The sequence below is a fragment of the Calliopsis andreniformis genome, chromosome 12 (assembly GCF_051401765.1).
Source record: "Calliopsis andreniformis isolate RMS-2024a chromosome 12, iyCalAndr_principal, whole genome shotgun sequence".
Classification (NCBI taxonomy): domain Eukaryota; kingdom Metazoa; phylum Arthropoda; class Insecta; order Hymenoptera; family Andrenidae; genus Calliopsis; species Calliopsis andreniformis.
The window spans coordinates 18,209,260-18,232,710 of NC_135073.1; the positions used below are offsets into that span (position 1 = coordinate 18,209,260).

Genomic DNA, 23,451 nt, shown 5'->3' on the forward strand with positions numbered 1-23,451 from the left:
AATCATTATTGTACTAAAGATAAAAGTTTATTATAAATCTGTAATGATATACAATATATAAATATATGAGAGTATGTAAAAAAAACAAGTTAAAAAATCAACACATATACATAATTATTGATGTATGTATATTGCTCTACAGCAATACTAAAACTCGTCGCTTGTATGTGATGTACATAAAGATATCTGGTACACTACAAAACGAACGTAACAATTAATCGTTCTCGTTGCTCAGGGATACACCTTTTCCGGTCCATCTCTCTTTGAGCTCTACTTTCAATCCTAGGTCTCTCAAGGCAGCCTTTACGTCGTTCTCTAACTTAGAGCCGTGTTGCTTAAGGGCACTCCCCAAGACGTCTTCTACACCATACGCAATAAATTCTTTACACTCTACTTTATTTCTTACAGACATGTTTCGGATGGCCCAAGCAGCTTGCGTCAAGACATTCACACTCTTAGGGTAAGCTTTCATTGCATCTATGATTATAAGCGGCGCTCCGCAATCATAAAACACACCAGCATTCGAGGAACACTTTAGTGTTAGCGCGGAAATGCATGCAAGTCCAGCGGCCACTACGCACTCAGATTCCTAAGGTACAATCAAGGTTTGAATACTGAGATTTTCACATAGAAAAGCTTAAATATCAATCAACTTATATCATGGAAAAGCAATCCCACAGTGAATGCAAACTTACTTTCATTCGACTGATAGCAGAAACAATTAAAGGGCCACAGCCTGAAGTTATAATATGAGATTTTACATTGTCATTTCCAGCGAGAGCTTTCAATAATTTCAAAGCTTGCCAGTTCAACTTTTCCGAATCTGGATAGTCTATCATAACATCGATCACAAACTTCAGGCCTCCTGCATCCTCCACCTCTTGACAAAATTCGTTTCTTACGATCAAAGCCGCTAACGTTATCATTAAATCTCCCACCACCCCTTTATCTTTTTTAAACCCTACATTTAAAAAATGTCTCAATTAGAATTTTTTTATACCTAATTTTCACTTACACATAGTACAAGAAAAAATCATTTACTTGGCATTAACCCAGTAAGTACATTAAGAGCTCCTTTTGCTATAACATTCGCATGCTCATGAGCTTTTCCATATTCATGCCTTATATCATCATCTAATACCAGAGCTCTAATAACAGCACAGGCATCTCGCAACTCAGACCCGGTTGCATCTTCTCGAATTAATATTTTTTTAAGTTTACTAAAAATGTCTGCATTAAAAATGCCTTGCCTATTGAGTTCATGTTTTATACAACACTCTCTTATCCATCGCAAGAGATATTGTAATGTTGGAATGTCAGTGTTTCTATCTAAAATCCTAACGAATGAAATAATGTATATAAAAGAAACAATGACCTAGATTAATGAATCATAACTATAAATAATTTCTTACTGTATTTGTAACGCTATTCCTTCATCATTTAGTAAGTCAGGATTATTAGTCATCAATGAAGTAATAGTTTTCAATGCTGGCCTTAGTATTGTAATATTATTAGGGCAAGATTTCATTAACTTTATCAGTGTATTATATCCTCCTTTTTTACTTGCATATAGCCTACGTGCAATATCTTTGTCTAATGCATGTCTTAATTTGTCTAAGCTATGAGGAACATTTTCATAATTCTTATCTGCTATAGCTTTGTTTATTTGATTCAGGTAAGAAGAAATTAAGTCAGTGTCATTGTTGAGACTTAGATCTTTAATGATGTTGCTCAAGTCTACACCCTATAAAAATAGAGGTAGTAAAAAAAACATGGCACAGCACCTAGGTACTTATATAATGTGCTCCAGATTATCTGAATTCTTATGTTCTTTCGTTGCTACAACTCTAATTGTACAAATAATCCAATATAATGTTATTATGTATTTAGATTAAATTAATGCTTTTACTGGGATAAACTTATTAATTTAGTTATAGGATAAGAATGACCACAATAATTTTGATGTTAAACGAACAAAATTTGTTATTAAATAAAGTTAGAAATTTGCGAAAAAGTTAGGGCATTTTTGACATGACTGCAGAATCATAACTTGTCAAACTTGGAATTTCAAAAATGGTGACGTTTAAATGACATTAGGAACGCTCAGGACTTCAGGACAGTTTGAACCGATGAATAATCAAATAGATTTGACGATTATAATGAACAGTGATACACTTTTCATCATTCATTAATTCAGAAAGCAAATGTAAACAAATTGGAGTACCTGTGCTTCAAATTGCTTTACTGCGTCTTCTATAGCTTCTTCAGGAGTCATCGAGAATTGTTCAATATTTTCATTAACAACTTCATCGTAAGTTTCTTGAGTAATTACACGAACCATGATAACGTTAATCCTTTATTCACAGTGTCCTGAATTTCTATATTAGGAAATGAATGCTAGTCTCGCGAGAGTACGATATGCCCCATCCACGTGAGAACAAAAAGACAAATGTCAATCTGATCGCGTTCTGCAATGCATCTATCTTGAACTGTGTCAAAAGGTGGGGCTGGATCTAGGGACCCTAGCACACCACCACTTTTCATCTTACAGCCTATATTTTTTACACCATACCATTTTTTCATATTCTTGCTTTCATAGCTCAAGAAAGGAGAAAACAGTACTATAATCTGTTCAATAATTTAATTTGCAATTACACTAGATTACTTCTCATAAAACTATCCATCTTCTCAATTGCAATCATTTTTTCACCATCAACAGGAATTCTAAAGTAATTGTATTTAAAATTCTGGAGGGAAAGTGTGTCTGAACTATTCAAATACGAGTCGAACTGCAGAACAGTGAAGTCTGAGAAGTGATTTTAATATGTAGGTTTCTCATCCTGAGAAAACGTAAGCAATGGTCAGACGCAGCGCCCTCAGCTGCCTAGGCTGGCCTAACCGTGTTGGTCGTGTCGTGATCAAGGGAAACAAGTCTTTGTCACTTACCTTCTGATCTTTCCAAGAATCGTTGTTGATTTGCCGGCACATGAAGCTCAAAAGCCCGAGGATCTGATGTGCCGAACCGTAAAGGTAGTGTTTCCTACGATTAATTGCCTTCGTGAATCGTGCATTGTCAACTCTCGTTCTTTGCATCGCCACCGATCGCTCGTCGACGTCGAGTTTCTTGCCCGTATTAATTCTAATTTTCGATGTATCGCTTTCGAGCATTGTGTTTCCTGATGTAGGAGATCTACGGCTACGTACCATCTGAAAGTGAATGATTCTTGTAACTGCGAGTGGCATGGTTTTCATCTAGTATTTACTTTGAACGCGCGTGTTAACTTTGCCATTCGTCATCGAAGGCGTGCGCTGTACAATTTTTCTGCGAGTATAGAGTCGCCATGTGATCTGTGTGAATTTTCGCAATTTCGTAGGACTGTTTTACGGCAGAAAAGATTGAAAGTAGTCTTATGATGTTGTAATATGTGGAGAGAAACTTTAGGCCCGTTTTGGAACGATAAAAGTACTCGCGCGTCTCCGATCCACAGTACGCGTACGACGCTCCCCTTGTGATTTTTTTCCTTACTAAGCTAGTGCATAATTGCATAAATAGCTTGCATATGAATTATTTATACATTCAGTAATTTAAAACAGATTTCTTTTTTATTTATTTTGTAATTCTGTTAAAGTAGTATTTATTGAACAGTTACTAATATATTGTTACTCTTGTTGCAGGAATTGCGATAGACTTTAGAAGGTGCTTATGGATATGAACCTACATGAAACAAATATCCCAATAAAAGAAGATTTACAGCCGAGCATTGGCACTCCACGAAAGAGATATAAGGAAGAATGATAAGATCATAATGTATCACATCATTTTACATGAATAGTTATCATTGTGTTCATATCAAGTTACTTTGAATGATTCTGGGTGGTCAGAGAAGCTGACATCCAAAAGATCATTGTAGCTCTTCATTGAGTACATCTCTGTAAATACATACATACATACATAAGTACATATATATCAATCACAAAAATTTATATATATTTATCAAGCAAGATTTTTAAATACAATTCTATATATACATGCGCAAGTAGCCTTAAACGAGAGTTACTGTAAATTTTGATAATTGTGGTGCCGTTCGATATAATCAAGAAGAGAATCAAATTAGTTTCGAAAGAAAGAAGATATAATCACTATATAGTGTGTTTCTATCTTCGGTAAAGATAAGTTTTTAAATGATGCTCAAACAGTTACAAGTACTCCTTGATAGTATACGCAGAGTATTGAGTAAGAATCAACTCTGACACAATCGGTGGTATGAAGCAAAATAAAAATGTTTTAAGTCTGTGAAAAGGATGCACAATAGTCAGAAGAGATTATGTTCTGTGATTATAGTGTTGTGCAAGATTATCCATGTTTACATACTATGTGTGACTGACAAATAAGTGAACTCCAATATATTTTTTGATGAAGAAAGTAGTATGTTAACGTGACCGTGTTCTAAATGAATTTCGGATAACGCTCTATTTTAGAGGAAAGAAAAACAGTGCTCTTGCTTTTGCGAGTGGCAGGAGAACTAAGCTGAAGCTTTTGTACCGGTATACATTTTGTGTTCTCAAGTATTTTTGTTCCCCATTTTTAGAGATTCTGTTTTCACTGTTAATATTTTGTTTTCAGACGTCAGAGGTACACGCGAGGAAGTCCTAATGCTGAAAGGAAACTTATCACCGTACTTAGACACTCACAATGAAGACGAGTCGTCTTATGTAACCCTCAGCAATGGGCCCTATGGTAAATAAATAGTTTGTAATTACGATAAAAAGGAGGGATAGAATGCAATTGTTAATTTATTTCCTTTTTTTTACAGTATTTGTACCAGATTCAACCAACACCGAACCTAGGAATAATCATGTCCTTATAGATGTATATTTTGTAACTCCTATACTTTGCAAGCATTGTAAGTGTCTCATTACAATATGAAATATCTTTTTTACAACGTGGTATAAAGTTCGTTTCGATTAGTAATTTTGTTTTTGTTTCTTTTATTGTAGGTGAAGATTATGTTTGGGGCACTGGCAAAGTGGGGGTCAAATGCAAAGGTGAGTGTTTAATATTATATTGCATATTTGAAGGTGACACATAATTATTCGTGCCGTATGTAGATTCGTAATAGTATGCTTGTAGCATCAATCGAATTTGCTAATGACTTTCGAAACCATGCATTAGCAAAGTAAACAAATATTTCAAACATCTGAAACGTCTGAAAAAATAGATTTATCGAATTGCGTGAAATTGGGTAATTAATAAGTGTACCGACTGGTAAGAAATCGTCGCGATAGGGTCGCCCTCTTTGAAGGTAAATCGTAATCCCTGATAAAATGCGGTGCATCATCGTTTCATCGATCACCATGGAGGGCAGCATCGTAGCATAGTAACACATGCACTCGCAGTGATTTCGAGTGGCGCGCTATCGTATCCCCCTTCACCGTACCTCGCGTTCGTTTCCAGCTCAGTCGGCAGTTTCTTTTCTGAAACTCCACAACCCTCTCTTGTCCCTTTTGCTCCCCACTACCTCTACTTTGCATCGTACGACCCAGGGACGTATCTACTGTTCGCAACCTTCCCCATCATCGCAGTTCAATTGGTAGAACTTGTCAGTACACGCAGCAGACACATTTTAATCATGATCAAAAGATTAATAGGCAGAAATTTTTTTCCTAATTACATTTTGGCGATAAAAAATTTAGTGAACGCTACTTCGTAGATTTTGAATTTTTTAATAATTTATTGCTCGAAAAACATTGTCCTACCTCTCAGCTTATTCGCAGTGGATCACTTTTTCACCGTCAAAAATTACTTAATTATCGATTTGTTCATTTATACTGAAACGTTCACTTCAGAACACTCTACCACTACACAAGGTTTATTTTTTCCCATTCGTCGACGTTGGAAATGTTCTTGTTCTTCTGAATTTTTTCGAATGCAAATGCTCTGTGCTCGAAGCGAATGACATCGACGAGCCTCCAAGAGCATCGCCACGCGATACGTCTACAGCCTTTCCATGATAATTCGGCGACCGTATGCCGGATATAGCCTCGTCTAAATACGTGGAAGAAACAGAATTAGCGAGCAGAGGTAGGAACCGTTCTTCGGTGTATTATTCGTGTGTTGGGCCAGATATTGCACACCTGGCAACTGTGCAAACGAAATTACCCACGTTTCATTGGATTTCACGCTCGGAAAAAGGAAACTAGCGGGCGCGGCGATCACGTAGTCGCCTCGCTTGCTACTCGCCTTCCCTACGAAATCGTACAAAAGACAGAAATCCGAGATACAGTTGATGTAACCACGCTTTTACGTATAATGACGATCATTTTACGAGCGTTCAGCTATCTGTTTTACTCTTGGCCGAATCGCGAACGCGACCGAGCGAGATTCCATGGCGGTGATGGTCGAAAATCGCTACTTAACGATGCAGTGTCATATCGCGCGGAGGAACCGATCATTCCGTGACATGAAGAAAAAAAGAGTTTGTCTCGCGACTCGATGAAAACGGGTTCTCCACTCTTTGTTCCTAAGACACGCTTTCGGATCTGTACCCTTCCATGACCTACGCTTGACCCGATGCACGTCCTTGCGATTCTGATTCGGACCGGTCGATTACGACTTCGCGAATACGATCGCTGGCTCTGTTTTAACCTTCCTCGAGGATTTAGTTCTGTAGCAGTTGACAGCCTCTCGGTTGTACTTTCTCGCTCCTTTTCTACACCTCGCTTAAATTCTCCTGTCCATAGTCGTATCGTCGTGAGATTATTATCAGGACTTCCGTTACCTGATTGCTTCGACCTCCGGACGATGATCGTTGTGAAGTATAGTTCTCTTAATTTGATACGAAAAGGAAACAGAAGTGAAAGTCTCTGCGGTCGTGTATTTATGGCAGGTACTAAGCACAGAAAAAAAACGCCTGTAAAGAAGCATGCTGAAAGAGTCGCATTAAAGTGTATTCTCGTGGAGTCTAAAAAAGAGATTCAGGCGAGGCTATTCACTTCACGAAGACATATTTTTACTTCTTCAGACGAATCGTAGACTTCTTCGTTTCTCCTTTTCTTTAAAAAGGAGTGCGCTAGTTCCAAGACTACAAGGACTAAATTACAGATTTTCCAAAAATTGATTCTCCCTTTTTCTTGTTTTCGCTTGTGAAGGAATCCAGTCGATGCCGTCTGTGGTTTCTGCATGAAACAGGCTGATTGCAATTTGGCGGGGATCGTGGACCGCGAGTGCAATCCACCTTCGTAAGAAATTCCTCGGAAAATAGCTCGCAATCGGGTTGAATTAATTTGTGGGAAAATTGAAATTCTTCGAAGCTTGTGTGCGCGTGTGCGCACGCGATTCTTATCTAGCTACGTTCATTTGCAAATTGTTAAGTCGTTGCCTGAGACAGCTATCGGGACGCGCCTTACTCCTCTCATTATCATATTTTGCAATCTTGTAAGAGGCACTGGATGACATTAAATATTATTTTTTTCCATTTCGTTCACATTTCAAGCATCGCAATCAGCGATACTGTTGCGGTTTTTCTTCCCGCTTCGATCCGCTCGTAAACTGAAACTCATGCATCGTAAATCACTCGTGATCGTCGCTTTCGAAATTCATCGACGATAGGACCTGCCTTGTTTGGAGTCGGGGACAACAGGAAATTACGAGCAGTCGTTCCGTAATTTTCCGTGATGGTTTCATCAATGATCGTCACCCCTCTGCGAAAACCCGTACGATTCCCGAAGGTAACAGCGATGGGAGAGGAATTAATCCGCAAAGGATTCGATCCAGAGCCGACACTGGCGAGGATGTTAAAGGCGAGTAACGCCTAAGTGCGTTCAACGATGCGTTTCCCCGCTCTCGGCCAACGAAACGGGAGAAAACAGTGAGGCACCGAGTTGTTTCGAAGGACAATCGAACGGGGTCAAAAGTCCTCCTGTTGCTACGTGAAACGAACGAACGAAGCCATGGAAACGAGCTCGTCGCGCAAGCGCTTAGCCCTTCCGTCGCTTTCCCCCCTTTTTTCTCGATTTCCGCTTCCCCTGTCCCTTCCCTCTCCTCGCCGAAGCAGATGCCCGAGTTTTTCCACTTTTTAGCCTGGTCGGCGGGCAGGTCGCGAAGTACGTTTGAAGTTGCGCGAGGAACAGAGGCAGGGGCCTCTCCTTCCTCGTTTCCGGAAGTCTCGCTCTCACGGATCTATGCTCAGGCTCGAGCGCAACCTTTATTACTCGCGAACATCGAGGTGCTTCGACCTTCTCTCCGCCTCCTCTGATTTGTATTCGATTCGTCTTCGCAGAACGTCCTATACATTCTTATCGTCGGCCGAACATTAACTTCCGTATTTCTTAGGTAGTAACCTCGGGTGCATCGTTTCGCCGTGCACCCAAGGTACGATGCACTTTCGATAGCAGCACGTCGCTCGAATCGACGATCTCAACGCTTTGTCGTTTACGTGTTTCGAAGCTGTAGGCCTGTTATCGTACTCGATTTAAATATAGAATTATTTACTGATTCCTAGATCAGATTCACCAACAAATCTTTCGATTCTTCAGCTTAGCATATTGAGTAGCTTACAGACTGTTACTTTACTTGTTCACGAGACTCGATTTTGCAAGTTACGCAGAGGTAAGTGTAGCAAATGAAGCAGTAATCGAAGCGAGCGGATACGTGTCGTCCAATAGCCTGTTGCGAGTAGCTTGATGAGTGCACGCGGTGTTCGAGAGGATCGATGAACTATAATAAAGTCGGATGAGGATAGATAACAGGGAAGGTCGAATTGGCCAGGATGAATCGTCTTTTCTGCGTTCGTCGGTCGATGTTGGGCCCGATGCTTGTCCCGTAACCTTAATTGAATGATTTCGATCCGAACGACCTCGAACCCCCCTCACCCATTCCATTTACACGGCCCATTCGTATGCACTTTGACTGTCAAACGGAAGCCTCTGCTAGTCACTGGAGCCACGACACACGTATCATCCGGTTAAATTCTGTTGAATAGTCATTTCAGTAATATTCATCAAAACGTCAAGGTGTCAGAAGCCTAGACACAGCGTTTTCTAATACGCGGAGAGGCGAGCGAGTCGTAACACAGAAACATCATATGAATCATCCGAATGTTCCTCTATTTTTGTAGAAGTAATAAAACTGAAAAAGGAAAGTCGAGGTATCTCAGCAGAAGACTGCGGGGGCGGGCAGTTGGGACGTTGGTTCCCAGTCAACTTCCTTTCAGCGCAAAGGTTTACTTTCCGACTCATTCTTTCATCTCACCGACGCTTACAAATTGTCACTGTTTCTCGTTAAACCTACCATCGCGTGTATTTATAAGTTGGGCGAAGTCGGCGGTATGCAGATCAGCCGAGCGAGCGATATAAGTACGTAGGAGCATTGAGTCACATGGAGTCCTTGATTCTCGGTGGATTCCGAGAATCCCGCGTCCTGGACTCGATGACGCGACGCCGAGAGGTCGGGAAACTCGGAAGTGGATTCCGTGGGGGGAAAGTGGTGGCTGTCGAAGTTACACGTAAGCTAGCGGCCCATAACGCGAGTCCTTCCGCGTGTCTAGAGCGCACCTATGTATGCTTACTTATCTACGTGCACTGGCTCTCGTACGCAAGCTCTTCGTATCAGGTCGGTCGATTAAACTAAAATTAACTCGTCTACTTCGAGCGAGCGAGTTCCCTCCTTCGGAGCACCTTTGAACGCTGCGTACAAACGCTCGTGCCAGTGCTCGGACTCGGTTCGTGCCGTCATTACGTTTTTACTCTTCTTTCCACCTTGAATTTCAACCTCATGGTTTCTTTCCAGACTTGTTTCATTCAAATGGAGATTTCTTTTCTTAGATATTCGTATGCTCTTCTGAACTTAACAGTGATCACTTTGAATTAAAAAATTGTTACGTAGTGAACACTTGCAGGTTCGAAAAATGGGATATTAATTGGGTATTCCTGTATTTCTTCAAGTTTTCTTCTCTTGGGAAGTTTTTCGAGCGTGCAAGTCGGCTTTTCTTTTCCTTGCCTAGTAGGAGTTTCACGCGCAAGAGAAAGGAGCGGTCACGCTACGGAATTTGGTCATTTTTCTAGGATTCAATCACGGTTTTCGACCAGGAACTCTTGACTTTGCTTTCTCGATTCGCTTTCGCGCTCGGGGCTGGTTTCCTTCACTCTCACGAGTGTCATTTACCGTCCCCTTTTTCGTTCACTCTACCTGACCCCGACCTATCGGCGAATCTACGAAGAACGTTATTATGCGTCTCGCTATTCACCTTATCCACTGTGAGAAACTCTCGCGACTCGTGCGCGAATTGAAATTGATAGATGGAGGAAACTCGCGTCGCCTGGTCGCTTTTAATAAACCCCGGCCGCTGCTCGGTCATAAGCTTCGATCGCACTCGAACACGCCTACTTCTCTCGTTTCTTCGTGCCCCTTTTCTCCTCCTTCGAAGGAATTCATTCATCATTCTTCTGCTGTGATTTTCCACTCGATCCTGCCGCGCGACCGATCCACAGCGCACACGAGGCTCTAGGGAAGGAAGAAATGCAATGGCCCACATTTTCCTCGACAGCCTGTACATATTTACGAGTCGCATATTTGCATAGTCGGACGAGAATTGCATACCTCGACACGGATATTCGACGAGGCTCTCTGTCCTGCCCAGATAACGCGATCGCGAGCGAGTCCAGGGATGCTCGTGGCTCGAGCCTCGTCGCGGACTTGGCCCGAGACGGTTCGGAGGTCGCGGTGAACGAATTACGCCTGCCTCGGGAATAATGGAGCGTTCTCGTTCCGTAGCCGACGCGACGGGTCGCGAGGCGTCTCTGTTCTCTGGTGCAACATGCAAATCGGCGCGGCGCGGCGCGGCGCGGCGCGGCAGACAGAGCAGAGGCAAAGGGAGAGAAGGCAAAGAAGGAATCGACCGGGCGCGGTTCTTTTCTCGGTACGAATCGCGTGTCGTCGCGGATGCATTCTCATTCCGATTAGACCGCCGGCCGCGTTTCGGGGGAACGTTACACACAGCCGGGATGCACGCAATGGAGCTGCATTGATTCGCAGATATAGAGGCCTCTCCCCCAGGGCTCAGGGCGGAGGTCATGGGTAATGGAGTGCACAGTCACGTTGCTATGGGAAATTCGGGTCTCCCCGGGTAAAGGATGCTGCCGACGCCAGTGGAATAGGAGTCAGAGTCAGTCGGGAACTCGGCTGTTCGATGATTTCATCTCGATTAAAGGTTTCGCCAAGGGCGAGGAGAAAGAAGGTTGCAGGTCGACGCGTGCACCGCACCGTGATTCGCGTTTTCATTCTGCTCTATCCGCTTTCCGCTTTTCCAATTACGTCGGCTGCTAATTATTATCGTTAAGGCACCCGCAATTTCGTCGATTACGCAACGTTCCGCTGTAACTAGTCCCATTACCGGGAATTTACCGCCCACGCTGTCGCTGCTCCTATGTCATTGTTCGCTATTCTTCGAGCCGAGAGCGAACAACCGAGCAGATGAATCGCAGAATCTCGATTCGCATCTTCGAATTGAATCGCGTTTGAAGGCTTTTCTGGTTCAGCGGGAGTGGAGGAAAATTCGTCCCCTCGGCTTCTCGCACGTGCAGCTATAAAAAAATGTGACAGAGCACTATTGCGTGAATCTTTACGAATTCATTTGCATGGTTACGTAATTCATCGGTGCATCGTCGATGGAATGGCAGTGGCGTGAATAGCTGGTTGTTGGAGCGTATAGAACCAACCGCGTACCCGATGTTGCTATTAATTTGCACGTCAGTTCTTTTGATAGGCTCGCAGAGCCGCGAGACGCACGAAAGTATCGCCAGCAAAGAGCGGAATAAAAACGAGCCGGCTCGTATTATATGGGCGCAGCCGAGCGTGTCTTCGTCACGTTATCGTATTTAAACATTGACGGAAGCAAAAGGGGGAGCGTTGTATTGTGCGAGCGCGACACGAGGCCGATTTTTCTAACCGCAACGAAACCATTTTTTCCTTCCCTCGATACGAAGCGTGTCGAACCATCTCGGGAAAGAGTGGAGTGCTCGTCCCGCGACGAGTATTGACACTCCACTCTATTTACCTTCAATGAAAAATTGCTCTTTATCGCGGAGGTTCTACAAAAAAATGTGCTTGCATTCGGTAGTCGAGTATCCCTCACTCGATAGTTGGATAATTTCTGATACTCGAGTGGTCAGGGCTCGAGCAGTGTCTGTCTAGTTGAAAGTAATCGAGTGAAGTTCGTGCAGCAGAGATATTTAATAACGCGTGTAGCTCGCGTGAAAAGCATGCCGCGCCTCTTTCGACCTGATTTAAAACATGCCTCGGTACGCGCCGAAAGAAAACGCGTTCCTCGCCGCAATCGCCCCGTCGAATCTAGGAATGCAACGCGTATCTTTGACACGTGAAGTTAAAAATGCTCGTAAAGCATTGAATTTTTTGGTCTGGCGGTCGTTCGGTACGTGCCAAGGAAATCCAGTGGTCCGCGACTGTCTTATTCCACTTGAGACCAGACCCCCCGCTCTGTCTGCGCATTAACGTCTTCATTCTACTCGAGGCCCGAATATCACCTCGAACGTTGAATGCCGTTTCGTATTTCAGTCGGTCTTGAAAGGGAGCTACGTCGCTTTAAATCCTCGTAACAGACAACGATTTGCTGTTGCGAGTACAGTGGATACTGGGAACGGCTGACTGACGGCCACAATTTAATCCGTACCCCTTGAAAAGCCTGAAAGGGTCCATCAATTGGCTTTCCAATGGGAAATCGATCGGTCCTTCCGTGGTGAAACAGGGCGAAGGGTTGGCAGGAGAGGGTGGTCGATGGTACTGTGACCTTGAACAGGATACTGTAGGCAGGGCGCCTGCGCAGCCGGATTCGATCATCCTACGTCCGGGGATCCTTGTATCGCGCCACCTTCCTCCCTCCTGGTCTGGCCGGCTGGTTACCTTGGAAAGTCGCTTTTCACTTTCACGTCCCTTTCTTCCCTTTCAAGTACGCCGCGCGGGGAGCCCTTTCATGTGACTCGAGCACCAGAGACCCTTGCTGCGCGCAATAGCACGTGCGTACGCACTCGACGGTATCGCGTCGCGCGTAGGGTTCTCGCGATAAGAGCGCGAGTAAAGGCCAATCGTAAAGAATGAAATCTGATTCTGCCTTCGTCAGCATTGACGTTTACGACGTACAGGGAAAGAGGGACTAGGGAGGGGGCTCGATTCCTTTTTGCCTATTTTTTCCTCCGCCTCATTCGACCAGTAGAGCTTCGCCCATTGAATTCCGAGGGAACGCCAGAGAATCGTTCGATTACCGGGTTTATCTTTACGCGTTCGGAGCCAATGGAATCTTTATCCGTTACTCGGATCTCCGAATCGCCCCAGGAATCTACATACAGCACGAACGATCACCGTTCACCGGGGATCGCAGACTATTTTTTAACCGGGGATTAGGGGATCTCCCACGCAAGGGAATAATCGGTTCGGCTGGATTTAGTCAGGAACGATAACGAGAACGTATTTTTTTCTCGAACGTGACTTTTATAACAGCCAGTCGACGCTGCGATCCCTATTCGCGGATGCGTCGCTCGCTTAAGCGTCGATTACACGGAGCAACTTTGCTCGCTGAATTCTCTAACAAGCGAGGGAATCGTGACACGCACACCGAGTGCCAAGCAAACGGAGCCAGCGAAATCTCTTCCTCGCTGGCTGAAGAAAAAAAGGCGATAGGTTTGTCCATTGACGAAACACCTGACTCGAGCTCGGGCGAGTTTACTATCTCTATCGATCACACTGGACGAGTTTATTAGCCGCGAGATATTTCGCCAGCGCCTAGCGAGTACACTCGTTCCGAATAATCGATGCTTCATACATTATCACGGCTGGTCCCAGATAAGAGTAAGCCCGAATCGGACCGATTGCGACTCGATCATGGTTTTTAATTGACCAACAGTGGACTATCGGTTACGCGCGAATTTCGGACTATCTCGTGTTTACGCGAATGCAGCCGTCAACCTCTGCCACCAATCGCGCGATAATATATTTCAACTCTCCAACGATACAACTCTGCTCGTCATCGGCGGCTATCTCTGCACCGAAGAATCCTCGACTGAAAACGTATCGACTCGGGCACGAAATCGAAACGAAACGATTGATTCGGAGCGCAGGGTTCATTCTTTGCTTGCGAGGGTTTAGCCGTCGTTGGCGTAGCAGGAGGGTGTAGAGGGTGCATGAGAAATTTCCACGAAGCGGCTTCGATCGGTAGGCGAAGCCCAGGGCCCGATGGTTGCGAAACACGGCGGTGGCTCGCGTAAAGGCCACGGAAACGACCGAAACGAGGCGGAAGAGGCCGAACCGCAGCGCCGACGGTCGGGCACGAGCAACCCTCGGCAGGCTGCGACTGCTATGGCTATTGACCGAACTTGGCGGACCGGCCGGTCAGCTGTGCGCCGAGCCGCCGGAGAAGATATTTCCTCTGGCAGGAAATCGTCCGCGTAGACGTAGACGATCGTGATCGGCCGAGGGTGGAGAACTCGATGGAGAACGACGGAGGAGAGTGTTTCAAGGAAGAGAGCTCGTATCCTTTGGCAACGGTCGGCGCCAGTGAAAAGAAGCGATAGGAAGAACCGAAGGAGAGACAGCCAGCCAGTACACACAGTCTACGCCAAGTGCACAGCCGTACGTGACTACTTTCGATAGCGGCGAGAATCGGTAGTGATCTTCGAAGATCCGAGCGACGTCCCGCGATTCTTCGACGAATCGAAGACGACCGACCCTGTCCTCTCGAACGAGTGAAAGCCGAAAACCTGGGGACCGTTCTCCACGCGTCGTGCGTGAAATAAAGCCGCTGGAAGGAGCAGAAGAACGACACGGAACAGACAGATAGAGGGGACAGATAGAGGGGACAGAAGAGGAGAAATAGGAAAAAGGAGAGAGGAAGGGAGGGAAAAAGGGAAAGAAGTTGGAGACTTGGCCCACGGCTGGCAGTCGGCATGTAGACCGGCTGTGCACGGCCAGCGGAGTGAAAGAGAGGAAAGAGAGGGAGAGGAGAGCGAGGCAGTGTGCGGGAGAAGGACGGAGCGGTGGAGAGGGAAGAGTCGAGAGAGACGGAAGACCCTGAGCGCTCGCGCGCGCGCGCCCGCTCGTGTGTGGACGCGAAGAGCGGAGACGGACGGAGACGGACGGAGACGGTGGGCAGAGCAGGCACAGGAGGGGAAGAGACAGCAGACGGATAGATAGGTGTTGTGCACATATGCGCGGAAAGTGACGTGTGTGCAGGTGTGCGCGTGGTGCAGGCCACCGGTGCAAAAAGTGCAGTGCCCAGTTGACTTTTCCATCCCGTGGCCAGGAGGTGTGCGTGCGCTGCTCCGGCGAGTGGGCACGTATGCACCCGGTGTTCCGGTGTCGACCGATCGGAGAACGAACCGGAAGAACGAGGACGAGAACACTGCGATTCGCTCGCGTGGGATAGTAGTAAGAACGACGAGAACAGGTCCCAAGTCCGAACGTCTGAGCTCGCCTCGACGCGACGTCAAGCGACGACATCGACGACTAAATGCAATCGAGAGGTCCTACAGGGACGGGGCGAACGTCGTGGAGAGTTGAGAAACGGCGGAGAACCTTTCCCTTGACAGGACGAACGGGCCAGCGCAAGTAGAAAGGGAAGGATACGTGCGTGGCGAGGGAAGGAGCTCGATAATAGAGTCGTCCGGCTGGTGAGCTGCTTTACCGACCGATCGACTGACTCGCCGTCGGTAAAGTGTCTCCGCCAAGTGATCCGTCGAGGAAGCGAGAAACGCGAGCGCGACCGGAGGAGACGCACCAGTCGCGGATCTCTGCTGGTCGCGATAAGGGCGAGCGCGGATGCGTGCCGTCTCGTGATCGATAATCTCTGCGCGGATCGTTCGAAACGACACCGACAGTGTGTATCGTTCCTTGGACACGAGCGTCGACACGCGTGGAAAAGTGCTCCCGATCGGTTCCTCGATCGCGAACAGTGTTCCGTCCAGCCGACGACATCGGCGAGACTTCTGCGCACACCGTGAGAAACATCGAACGAGCACATTTTTTACCACGACCTAGCCTCTCTACCGCGCACTGTCCTCGTCGCGGTAACGCGAGACCTGCTTTTCTGCGAATCGGGGAGGAATCGCTCGGCGACAGCAGCAGACACGGCGGAGGTTCGGCGGAGGTTCGGCGGAGGTTCAGCGGAGATCCAGAGAGCACCGGAAGGACGAAAGCAGAGGCGATTGGGGAATCGAGGTGAGGCGCGCGCACGTTACTCGATCTGAGAGCAGCGATCGCTCGATCTCTCGGAGCGCGTGCACGATCGGAGCGGTGGGCTCCTCGACCGCATTGGTGAAACAGTTCTCGATCGAATCGAGGAAGGGAACCGACGAGAGGGCTTGCTGGAGCCGCGGTGTCCGTCGATGTGCCACGAGGAGGAGGATCTCTGTCGGTGGCCACTACGTTGAAAATCGTTCGGTGTCGCTGCTCGACGAAACCGGTTTCGTTCGGGCTCGGCGAATCTCGGCGTTCATACAAAGGTCGTGTGTGCGCGCACGGGAACGAGCGCGCGAGAGAAAAAGAGAGAGGGAGAGGTGGGGGGCATGTGGTAGGAGTGAGATTTATGGAAAACGAATTTACACGAGGTCACACCCACGGGAACGGCTCTTTCTCTCTCTCTCGTTTTTCTCTCTTCCCTCTTCTCTCTCTCTATCTCTGCCCGTGCTATCCGTCTATTTCCACTACTTGGGCCGAGTTGACGCGCGACGGAATCGCCGCTGGTATCGCCGAGGCGAAGGACGGAGGAGAGGTTCGCATTGAAATTCGACAAATTCTTTCTCTGCCCCCACCCTGGCCCCGAATGGAATCTTTTCTTCCCGAAGATATCGATGCTCGGCCGATAAGCTCACCGTCGAATGCCTAGCGGCGAGCGAGCAGTAATTAACGATGCGCCGACTAGGAGGAACGACTCGGAGCTTCTAGGACCTGACTAGGGATTGCCACCTTGTGGACGTGGAAAGAAAGCGTGCAGCGAGGAGAGGAGGTCGCATCGGCGTTGGCGACATGCGAGTGACCTTGGGAACCTCGAGCAGCGAAGCGTTCACGTTTTTAGCGCGCGGGAGTCGGTCGGTGTCGCGCGAGATCACCGCCAGCGATCCGTAGTCGGAGCGATCTTGCCCGAGGACGAAGGGAAGGACGAAGGGAAGGACGAAGGGAAGGACGAAGGGAAGGACGAAGGGAAGGACGATGACGGGCGCCTCGCGCGATCCGAGGGACGGTCTGGGCTCGGCAGGACGCAGCAAGACCTAGTGCGTCGACAGATTTCATGCTCGTGAGCGATGAAGCGGGCAAAGAGCGTGTCCGTCGCAGCTGCGACCGTCGGCTCGCAGGTGCAACAGCCCGCGGTCGGCTTACAGAGCAGGATACCCGATCTCCTTAGCCCGGCTGGCAGCGAGGAACGCGAGAAAAAGTGCAAGACGGAGAAGACGAAAGCGTCGCCGAGCAAGGGGAACGATGACAGCAACGCTAAGGCCAAGTCCACGGCCATGTCGCGGCTCCTAGCCGTCGACGCGGACAATTACATGCTTCGAAAGGGCGCTGGAACGACGACCGCCACCGGCGTGGCCTCGACGTCCTCTTCGTCCTCGACGATCGCGACACAGGCCAGCACCGTGGCCCCGTCCGTCGTTTCCAGCCTGCAGCCGCGCCGAGAGCGCAGATTAGTTTTACCACCGCCGGCGCGCAGCTTCATCGCCAACGTCGCCGCCGCCGCCGCCGCCGCGAATGGCATCTACGGCGATTTCCAGCCGACCTCTCCTACGAGCTTCGTCGGCTCCTCCCCCGTTGCAGCCAGCTATTCCGCCGAGACTCAGACTCCAGACGCGATCAGGCTCAGGGGGAGCCTGGCCCCTGGCTCGTCCAGGCGGTGCTCCGCTGGCCAGCAGCTCCACTCTGCTTGCACTCTTTCCTCCCTGACGACCGCTAGCCTCACCGTCAAGCACGTTGTCGCCAGATTCGAGCTGCTGATGAGCTTGCGCCCGCGGGGACAGGCCGTGCTGTCTTCGTGGAACTCGGATCCCCAGATCAAGGCCAGGACTGGCGAGGAGTCCGAGGAGATTTCGAGAGAGATCTCCTCGTGCGCGAGGACCGTGTCCCTTCATTCGTACGTGTGCTGGTGCGAGTGCGACGCGCAGCTGCACTTGCAGCACCGCGTCAACCAGCACCAGAGCACGGTGGCAGAGGGTGGCGGGAATTCGAATTCGATCGGTCACGAGGAACCGGGTGGTGGTGGTGGTGGTTGCGGACAACGTGTCCCTTTCAAGGGCAAAGGAGGCAAGGGTGGTGCCGAGCTGTCTGCCGCGTCCGACAGAACGCGCGTCACCGTCCTCACCCCTAATACGTGCTGTTGCATGTGCGGTTCTCTATGCCCTGCAGAGTGTCATGCGTGCTTCCACATGGTCTGCGCGGACTACAACGGGGAGCACCTCTGCCAGTGGAGTAGCAAGGGCCACGCGCTACCGGGCCAGGTTCTCGACAAGGACAAGGTCAGTATCCAACCACTCCTTTTTATCGCTAATTCTACCATTCCTACGGACACTTTGTCCTTTTACTCTCATTTCAAAGCGAGGATTATCGTTTAAAGACTCGTCGATTATATCGTCGCAGCGATAAATCTGCCAGGAGTAAGGTCCAAAGGACGACTTTCAAAAGAGACTGTGAGAAGTTTTTCTTCAAATTCATTAATTCGAGAGTAAGGGGAACAGGGCCGTCTGATGTCAGACGCGCAGTCCTCCGATGCTTCAGTGGATAAAGGCTCGCTACGAAATTAGATAACTACGATAGAAATTTTGAAACTCCGGGTAAATATTCGCAGGAGATCGTCGCGAGTTCCCTCTGGAGCAGATGATAGAGCCAGCCCTCTTATCTGTCTCGTGTCGTCACAATCGTAGGCTTAAGGTTACGCGAGAAGGTTACGTTTTCTTTTCTCCTTCGTTTTTATGCTTTCGCTTTATCGGGAGATATTGCTTGCACATGTACGTACGCCGTACTCGCGCGTTTCGTCCTCTTTCCACAATGTCAGCGCTATCTAATCGTTTCTGGTCGCGTGTTGGACAACGTTTGTCCACCGCTCGCTCGCCAGCAGCATCTACGGATCGGAAAGCACATTCGGGTATCGGAGTAAAACGATATATTAATTATTCTGTCGTTCAGATTGAAATTCCAGAACGCTTTCTCGATTGATTAATTTGAAACTTTCGAAGAAACGATAAAAGTTTAAGAGGAACATGGATAAAAGCCGGAGAAGCATGTCTGACCATGAACGTATAAATCTACTTGCCCCGTAGTAAATCACGAACCGCGCCAAAGAATTTGTAAAATAAAAGTACAGATAATACGATCGTTTTAGCATACTTGTACTATCACTTTCTTCTTCACAAATGTTCAGTGATAAAGTCCCTCTGGTGGACTAGATCGGAAAGGAAAAAAAGTCGCGCGCAAAAAATTATTCATTCTGTTTATACAAGGCTCTCACGACGTTCACGTGTGAATCTTTTAAACAGCGAACGCGTCATCGCGATTTATCGGTATGGAATTCGCGACGGCCGATTGCCGGTTCGTTACGCAATCTCAGTCGCGAAAACTGCGATTAATCATATCGACGGGGAGACGGTTAGTGGACCGCGCGGCTACTCGCGGGAATTTCGCTGGTCAGTTTCCGTTCGCCTCGCACCTGAACTTGACCGGGAGCCTGTGTCACGAATCCCGTCTTCACCTCAGCTTTCTTCTGTAACAGCCCCTGAGCGAGTGGACGTCCCAAAACGTCGTCGAATGGATGGCCGCTTTAAATCTCTACCGCTATGCGGACGTTTTCAAGTCGAAGGACGTCAAGGGCAGCGATCTGCCGTTTCTGGACCGGGAGAAACTCATGGTAAGTCTGTGATCGGCGGTTTCTTCGCGCAGAAATATTGATGCTCGTCTCGATACTGTCTCTGTCGCTTCTTTAATTTCCATCTCTTATCGAGAATGTTTTCATAAACATTCGGAGACGCTGTAAATGTTGATAAGCTCTCGCGCCGTTGAAATCCGAGGCAACGGCGAAGGCGAAAGGACTAGTCGAGCAGGCAATTTTTACCTGGTTTTTCTTGTTTCGTCTCGAGGGGGACCGCGTCGTGAGCGAAATCGGGGGCCGCGGTGGGAGATCGAAAATTCTTTGGCTAGTACTCAAAGGCGATGACCTCGACTCGAGAGTATCTGGACGACGTTTTCCTTGGCCCGTTGACCCTGTAATTGCCCCGTGTAGCGTCTGCTGTACGCCACAGTCGACTCTTTATCGAGTCCTCCCTGGCCCCTCCTGCCCCTCCTGCCCCCCTCCGACTTCTTCTCTCTAACGAAATTTTTCATCGCTTATCGCGAATACTTGACAAGTACTTTCGGTCGTATCTCCGCGAAAGGATTTTCTTCCCGTTATCTGTCGGGGCCCCCCCCCCCCCCAACTTTAGAATCTCGTACACGGAGCACCGTGGGGCTACTGCTTCTCTTTCTAAATAAAGCAAAAGAGCCAACGTCCCTGCGGTTGAATAATAACCAAATATAGGAGTTGGAATTTAATAAGAAGAAGCACGCCCGCTATTATTTTTTATTCCGTCTTATCTTTTCTGCAAAATAGTGTCCTCTTAGGACGACCAGTTCGGAGGAGGATCCTCGGACAGTGGATCTTTTACAAATTTAGTCGGTGCGCGTCTCGCTAGGCACTGCTCGAACAAGAAGAATAAAAATACTCGTCCCGCCAAGGCTTCTCCAGCGTAAATCGCGTATTACCATGCTAATCGACTCGTAAATCGTCTCGGAGCGTCCTTTCGGCGCGAGAAGTCGGCCGATTCTCGTTCGCCTCGTCCTTCGCGCGGATTCTCGGGTCTCGAGTCGACCAGGGGATGCACCTCCTCGATCGTTGGCCATTTGAAGACTATTTAAAACCGATTTACCGCGCTGCACCCGCATCGTCCTTTTGCGCTTCTCTCGTCTGGCTTCGATCGATGATTCCTAATTATCGAGTCCGTGGAGAGGGCTCGATAATTTCTTTCCGTGAAAGAGACTCGCCTCGTAGCGGTTGTGGGAGACACGTCGCGGTTATTGAAAATAAATTAAGGCCGTACTATCTTTATCGCATGGACGACACGGCACGACACGGCCTCGTCTCTTCCTTTCCAGACGACGAAGCGTAACAATTTAACGACCGCCGCACTCGCGACGTCTCGCGCCTTTTTTTTGCTCCGCTGCCACCCGAAAAAACTTTCGGGGCTCGCGTACCACGTGTAATTAACACTTAACGCGAAGCGTCAGCTTGATAGATTGCCCGCGTACGCGTCGTTATCTCGTGAAAACTCCTCTCGGTCGCTCGATTGTCTTCTACTCGAGCGAACTTTAATGGCTGACGAATCGTTTCTTGTCTTCTACTTCGAAACGAAGCCTTCCCTTTCTCCCACGATCGGTCGCCGCGGAACAGGCGAGAAGTGAAACAATCGCGTGTCAGAATTTCTCTTCGTACCGGCTCGAGCGAGAAAGATATTGTTAATCTTCCGAACCGTACGGCAAAGTGTTTTCTTGCGACCGTTTTAACTAATCAGATCGCATTAGAGTCGGGTCGTTACCCTCGTTTTTATCTCTCTGCATATAACCTCGGATTCCATGGGCAAGATAAACGTTGCGGTAGGTAATCATGATACAATTATATTCACCAGGCGGAAGATGTTTAGATCCTCGCTCGCTGCACCGTCTCGTTCGTTTTGGTGGCTACGCACTCCTCCCACAGCAGTTTGGCAACAGCTTTTTCACGCTGTATACACGTGCGCGCACCGATTCTTCACCCTTGCCGCGTGTAACTCTAATAATAGCCCGTTTGGCCCAGTGCGCGACGTGGCGCCGTGGACCCACGCTTGCCGGCACATTTTAAAATAGCCCCTGCCAATGTGCACCCGAATACCATAATTTGGAAAAAATGCGTGCCAGCAGGCGGGGACCTCGGTGCCGGAAGCGGCCGAGCCTCAAAGAAACGCGTCGATTCCTGAAAGTAAGGCGATCCGTTTTTGCCACCGCCCCGATTCCGCTGCAATCGTTTCAGAATATTTTAGCTTCTTTTCTTTCTTACGTAATTGTTGTGGCTATCGCGATGGCAGTGCCTGTCGCCGAATAATCATTTTTTGCAGTTAACTGTGTTTTAGCCTCGAAAATCGGGCGGTTCGAAGGTGGAGCAATTATCGAGCACCGTGTTAGTCGACTTTTGTCCCCGGCGGTTCATTGTCTACCGGGGTTCGGTGTACACAGCTGTTTATCCGCCGCGAGTCGCATGTACCTGACACCTGTTGACTCGGGCATCAACCGCGGCGTGGAAAACGAGATGCCAGCCGCGGGGTAGACACATTCATCGGTCCTCCTTTTACGAGTTCTCTAGTTCTCCTTGGTAGTTGCATAATCGCGGAATTTGAATTTTCGCGAAACGATCCCCTTCCGCGTCGAATATTCGAGCACTCTGGACTAGACTTTGAGGTCGAAAATTCGAAGATCGTGTCTCCAAAGAGGATTCGCTAGACATCGCTTGTGCTGCTGCCTCGGTCCCCTGGACTTTTATGTTCGCTATATTTCTCCGTTTACGAGTACGCAAGTTCATAACTGTACCGCGCCGTTAGCGAACTTCTTTTTCGCGCTGAACGCAGCACAGGGCCTCGTAAAGTTTGTGGAACCGGTAGGTGATGTATTTACGGTGCAACGCAACACGAAAGTGAACACGAAAGCGGATAAAGAGAGGAGAGAGCTTTGAGTTAGCGGTGCCTGCGTTACCATGCTTCGTTCTTCTTGTTCGCAGAACATGGGCATCAAGGATGAGTTCCATCAGAAGAACATTCTGGCTTGCATCGAGGAGCTTTGTCTGTCTTCTCAGACGCCGTTCTCGTTACAAGAGTCGACCTCCGCGGCCACGCCGACCACGTCCGCTTTGGCCAACGATTCCTTCGCTAGTTGCAACGCTGGGATCACCGGTAACCCACACTCCCTCGTGCCCCAGAGCTTCAGCATGCTGGAGAAATGTGACAAGTGCCATAAATATCTGAGGGGCCTCTTGCATCAGGGCTTGCTCTGTTTAGGTAGGTATCTTAAGCATCGATACCTAGGGAATCGGCTGCGGAAGTGAAGCCATTTCTATACTCAGCGACTTCACCTCCAAAAAACTACCTATCGAAGCGTTCAAATATATTTTGAACGTATTACCGTGCTTTCACAACTCGCTGGCTTAATCTCGCGAGTTATTGTTTTTTTTCCTCGCCTTGCATTGGCGGAAATTTTTATCAGATTACAGCCGCGAGATATTCTTCCATACAGAGATACATACGATGGAATTACTTACTGTATCAATATTTTTTTAATCGTATCAAGTTTTTCTGATTCTGACGTAGACTTTGATAATGAAGTCAATGACACTGGTGGCAAATGTT

General features: G+C 47.8%; 2 protein-coding genes and 1 long non-coding RNA gene across 5 annotated transcripts in view; 1 reads left to right on the forward strand and 2 right to left on the reverse strand.

Moving 5' to 3' along the window:
* Positions 1-2,441, reverse strand: LOC143186061 (armadillo repeat-containing protein 6 homolog). Its single transcript, XM_076389445.1, has 5 exons — positions 2,225-2,441; positions 1,413-1,744; positions 1,042-1,337; positions 696-961; positions 1-589 (listed from the first exon to the last, which is right to left on the reverse strand). Exons 1-5 carry the CDS (start codon positions 2,339-2,341, stop codon positions 215-217), a joined length of 1,386 nt encoding a protein of 461 aa, XP_076245560.1. The 5' UTR covers positions 2,342-2,441; the 3' UTR covers positions 1-214.
* Positions 2,327-5,870, reverse strand: LOC143186062 (uncharacterized). 2 transcript variants are annotated; one of them, XR_013002994.1, is made up of 3 exons: positions 5,758-5,870; positions 2,947-3,207; positions 2,327-2,378 (listed from the first exon to the last, which is right to left on the reverse strand). It is a non-coding gene; the product is annotated as an uncharacterized LOC143186062 (long non-coding RNA). The 2 variants fall into 2 exon arrangements; XR_013002993.1 differs by lacking the exon at positions 2,327-2,378 and adding an exon at positions 2,764-2,840.
* Positions 4,842-23,451, forward strand: part of Pi3k21b (phosphatidylinositol 3-kinase regulatory subunit alpha) — a 24,408-nt gene continuing 5,798 nt past the window's right edge. The window contains exons 1-5 of one of the 2 annotated variants that reach the window (XM_076389442.1): positions 4,842-4,904; positions 4,999-5,046; positions 18,401-18,510; positions 19,761-19,895; positions 22,827-23,103. In XM_076389442.1, the coding sequence (XP_076245557.1) occupies positions 18,421-18,510; positions 19,761-19,895; positions 22,827-23,103 (502 nt within the window). In that variant the 5' untranslated portion in view covers positions 4,842-4,904; positions 4,999-5,046; positions 18,401-18,420. Of the gene's footprint in view, positions 4,905-4,998; positions 5,047-17,991; positions 18,511-19,760; positions 19,896-22,826; positions 23,104-23,451 lie in introns of those variants that run through there. The other variant, XM_076389441.1, reaches the window with a different exon arrangement.

Coding starts and splice junctions, on each gene's coding strand:
- LOC143186061 (XM_076389445.1), bottom strand. CDS start 2,341: ATGGTTCGTGTAATTACTCAAGAAACTTACGATGAAGTTGTTAATGAA. Junction 1,745..2,224: donor TAAAGCAATTTGAAGCACAG/GTACTCCAATTT, acceptor CTATTTTTATAG/GGTGTAGACTTGAGCAACAT. Junction 590..695: donor CTGCTATCAGTCGAATGAAA/GTAAGTTTGCAT, acceptor ATTGTACCTTAG/GAATCTGAGTGCGTAGTGGC.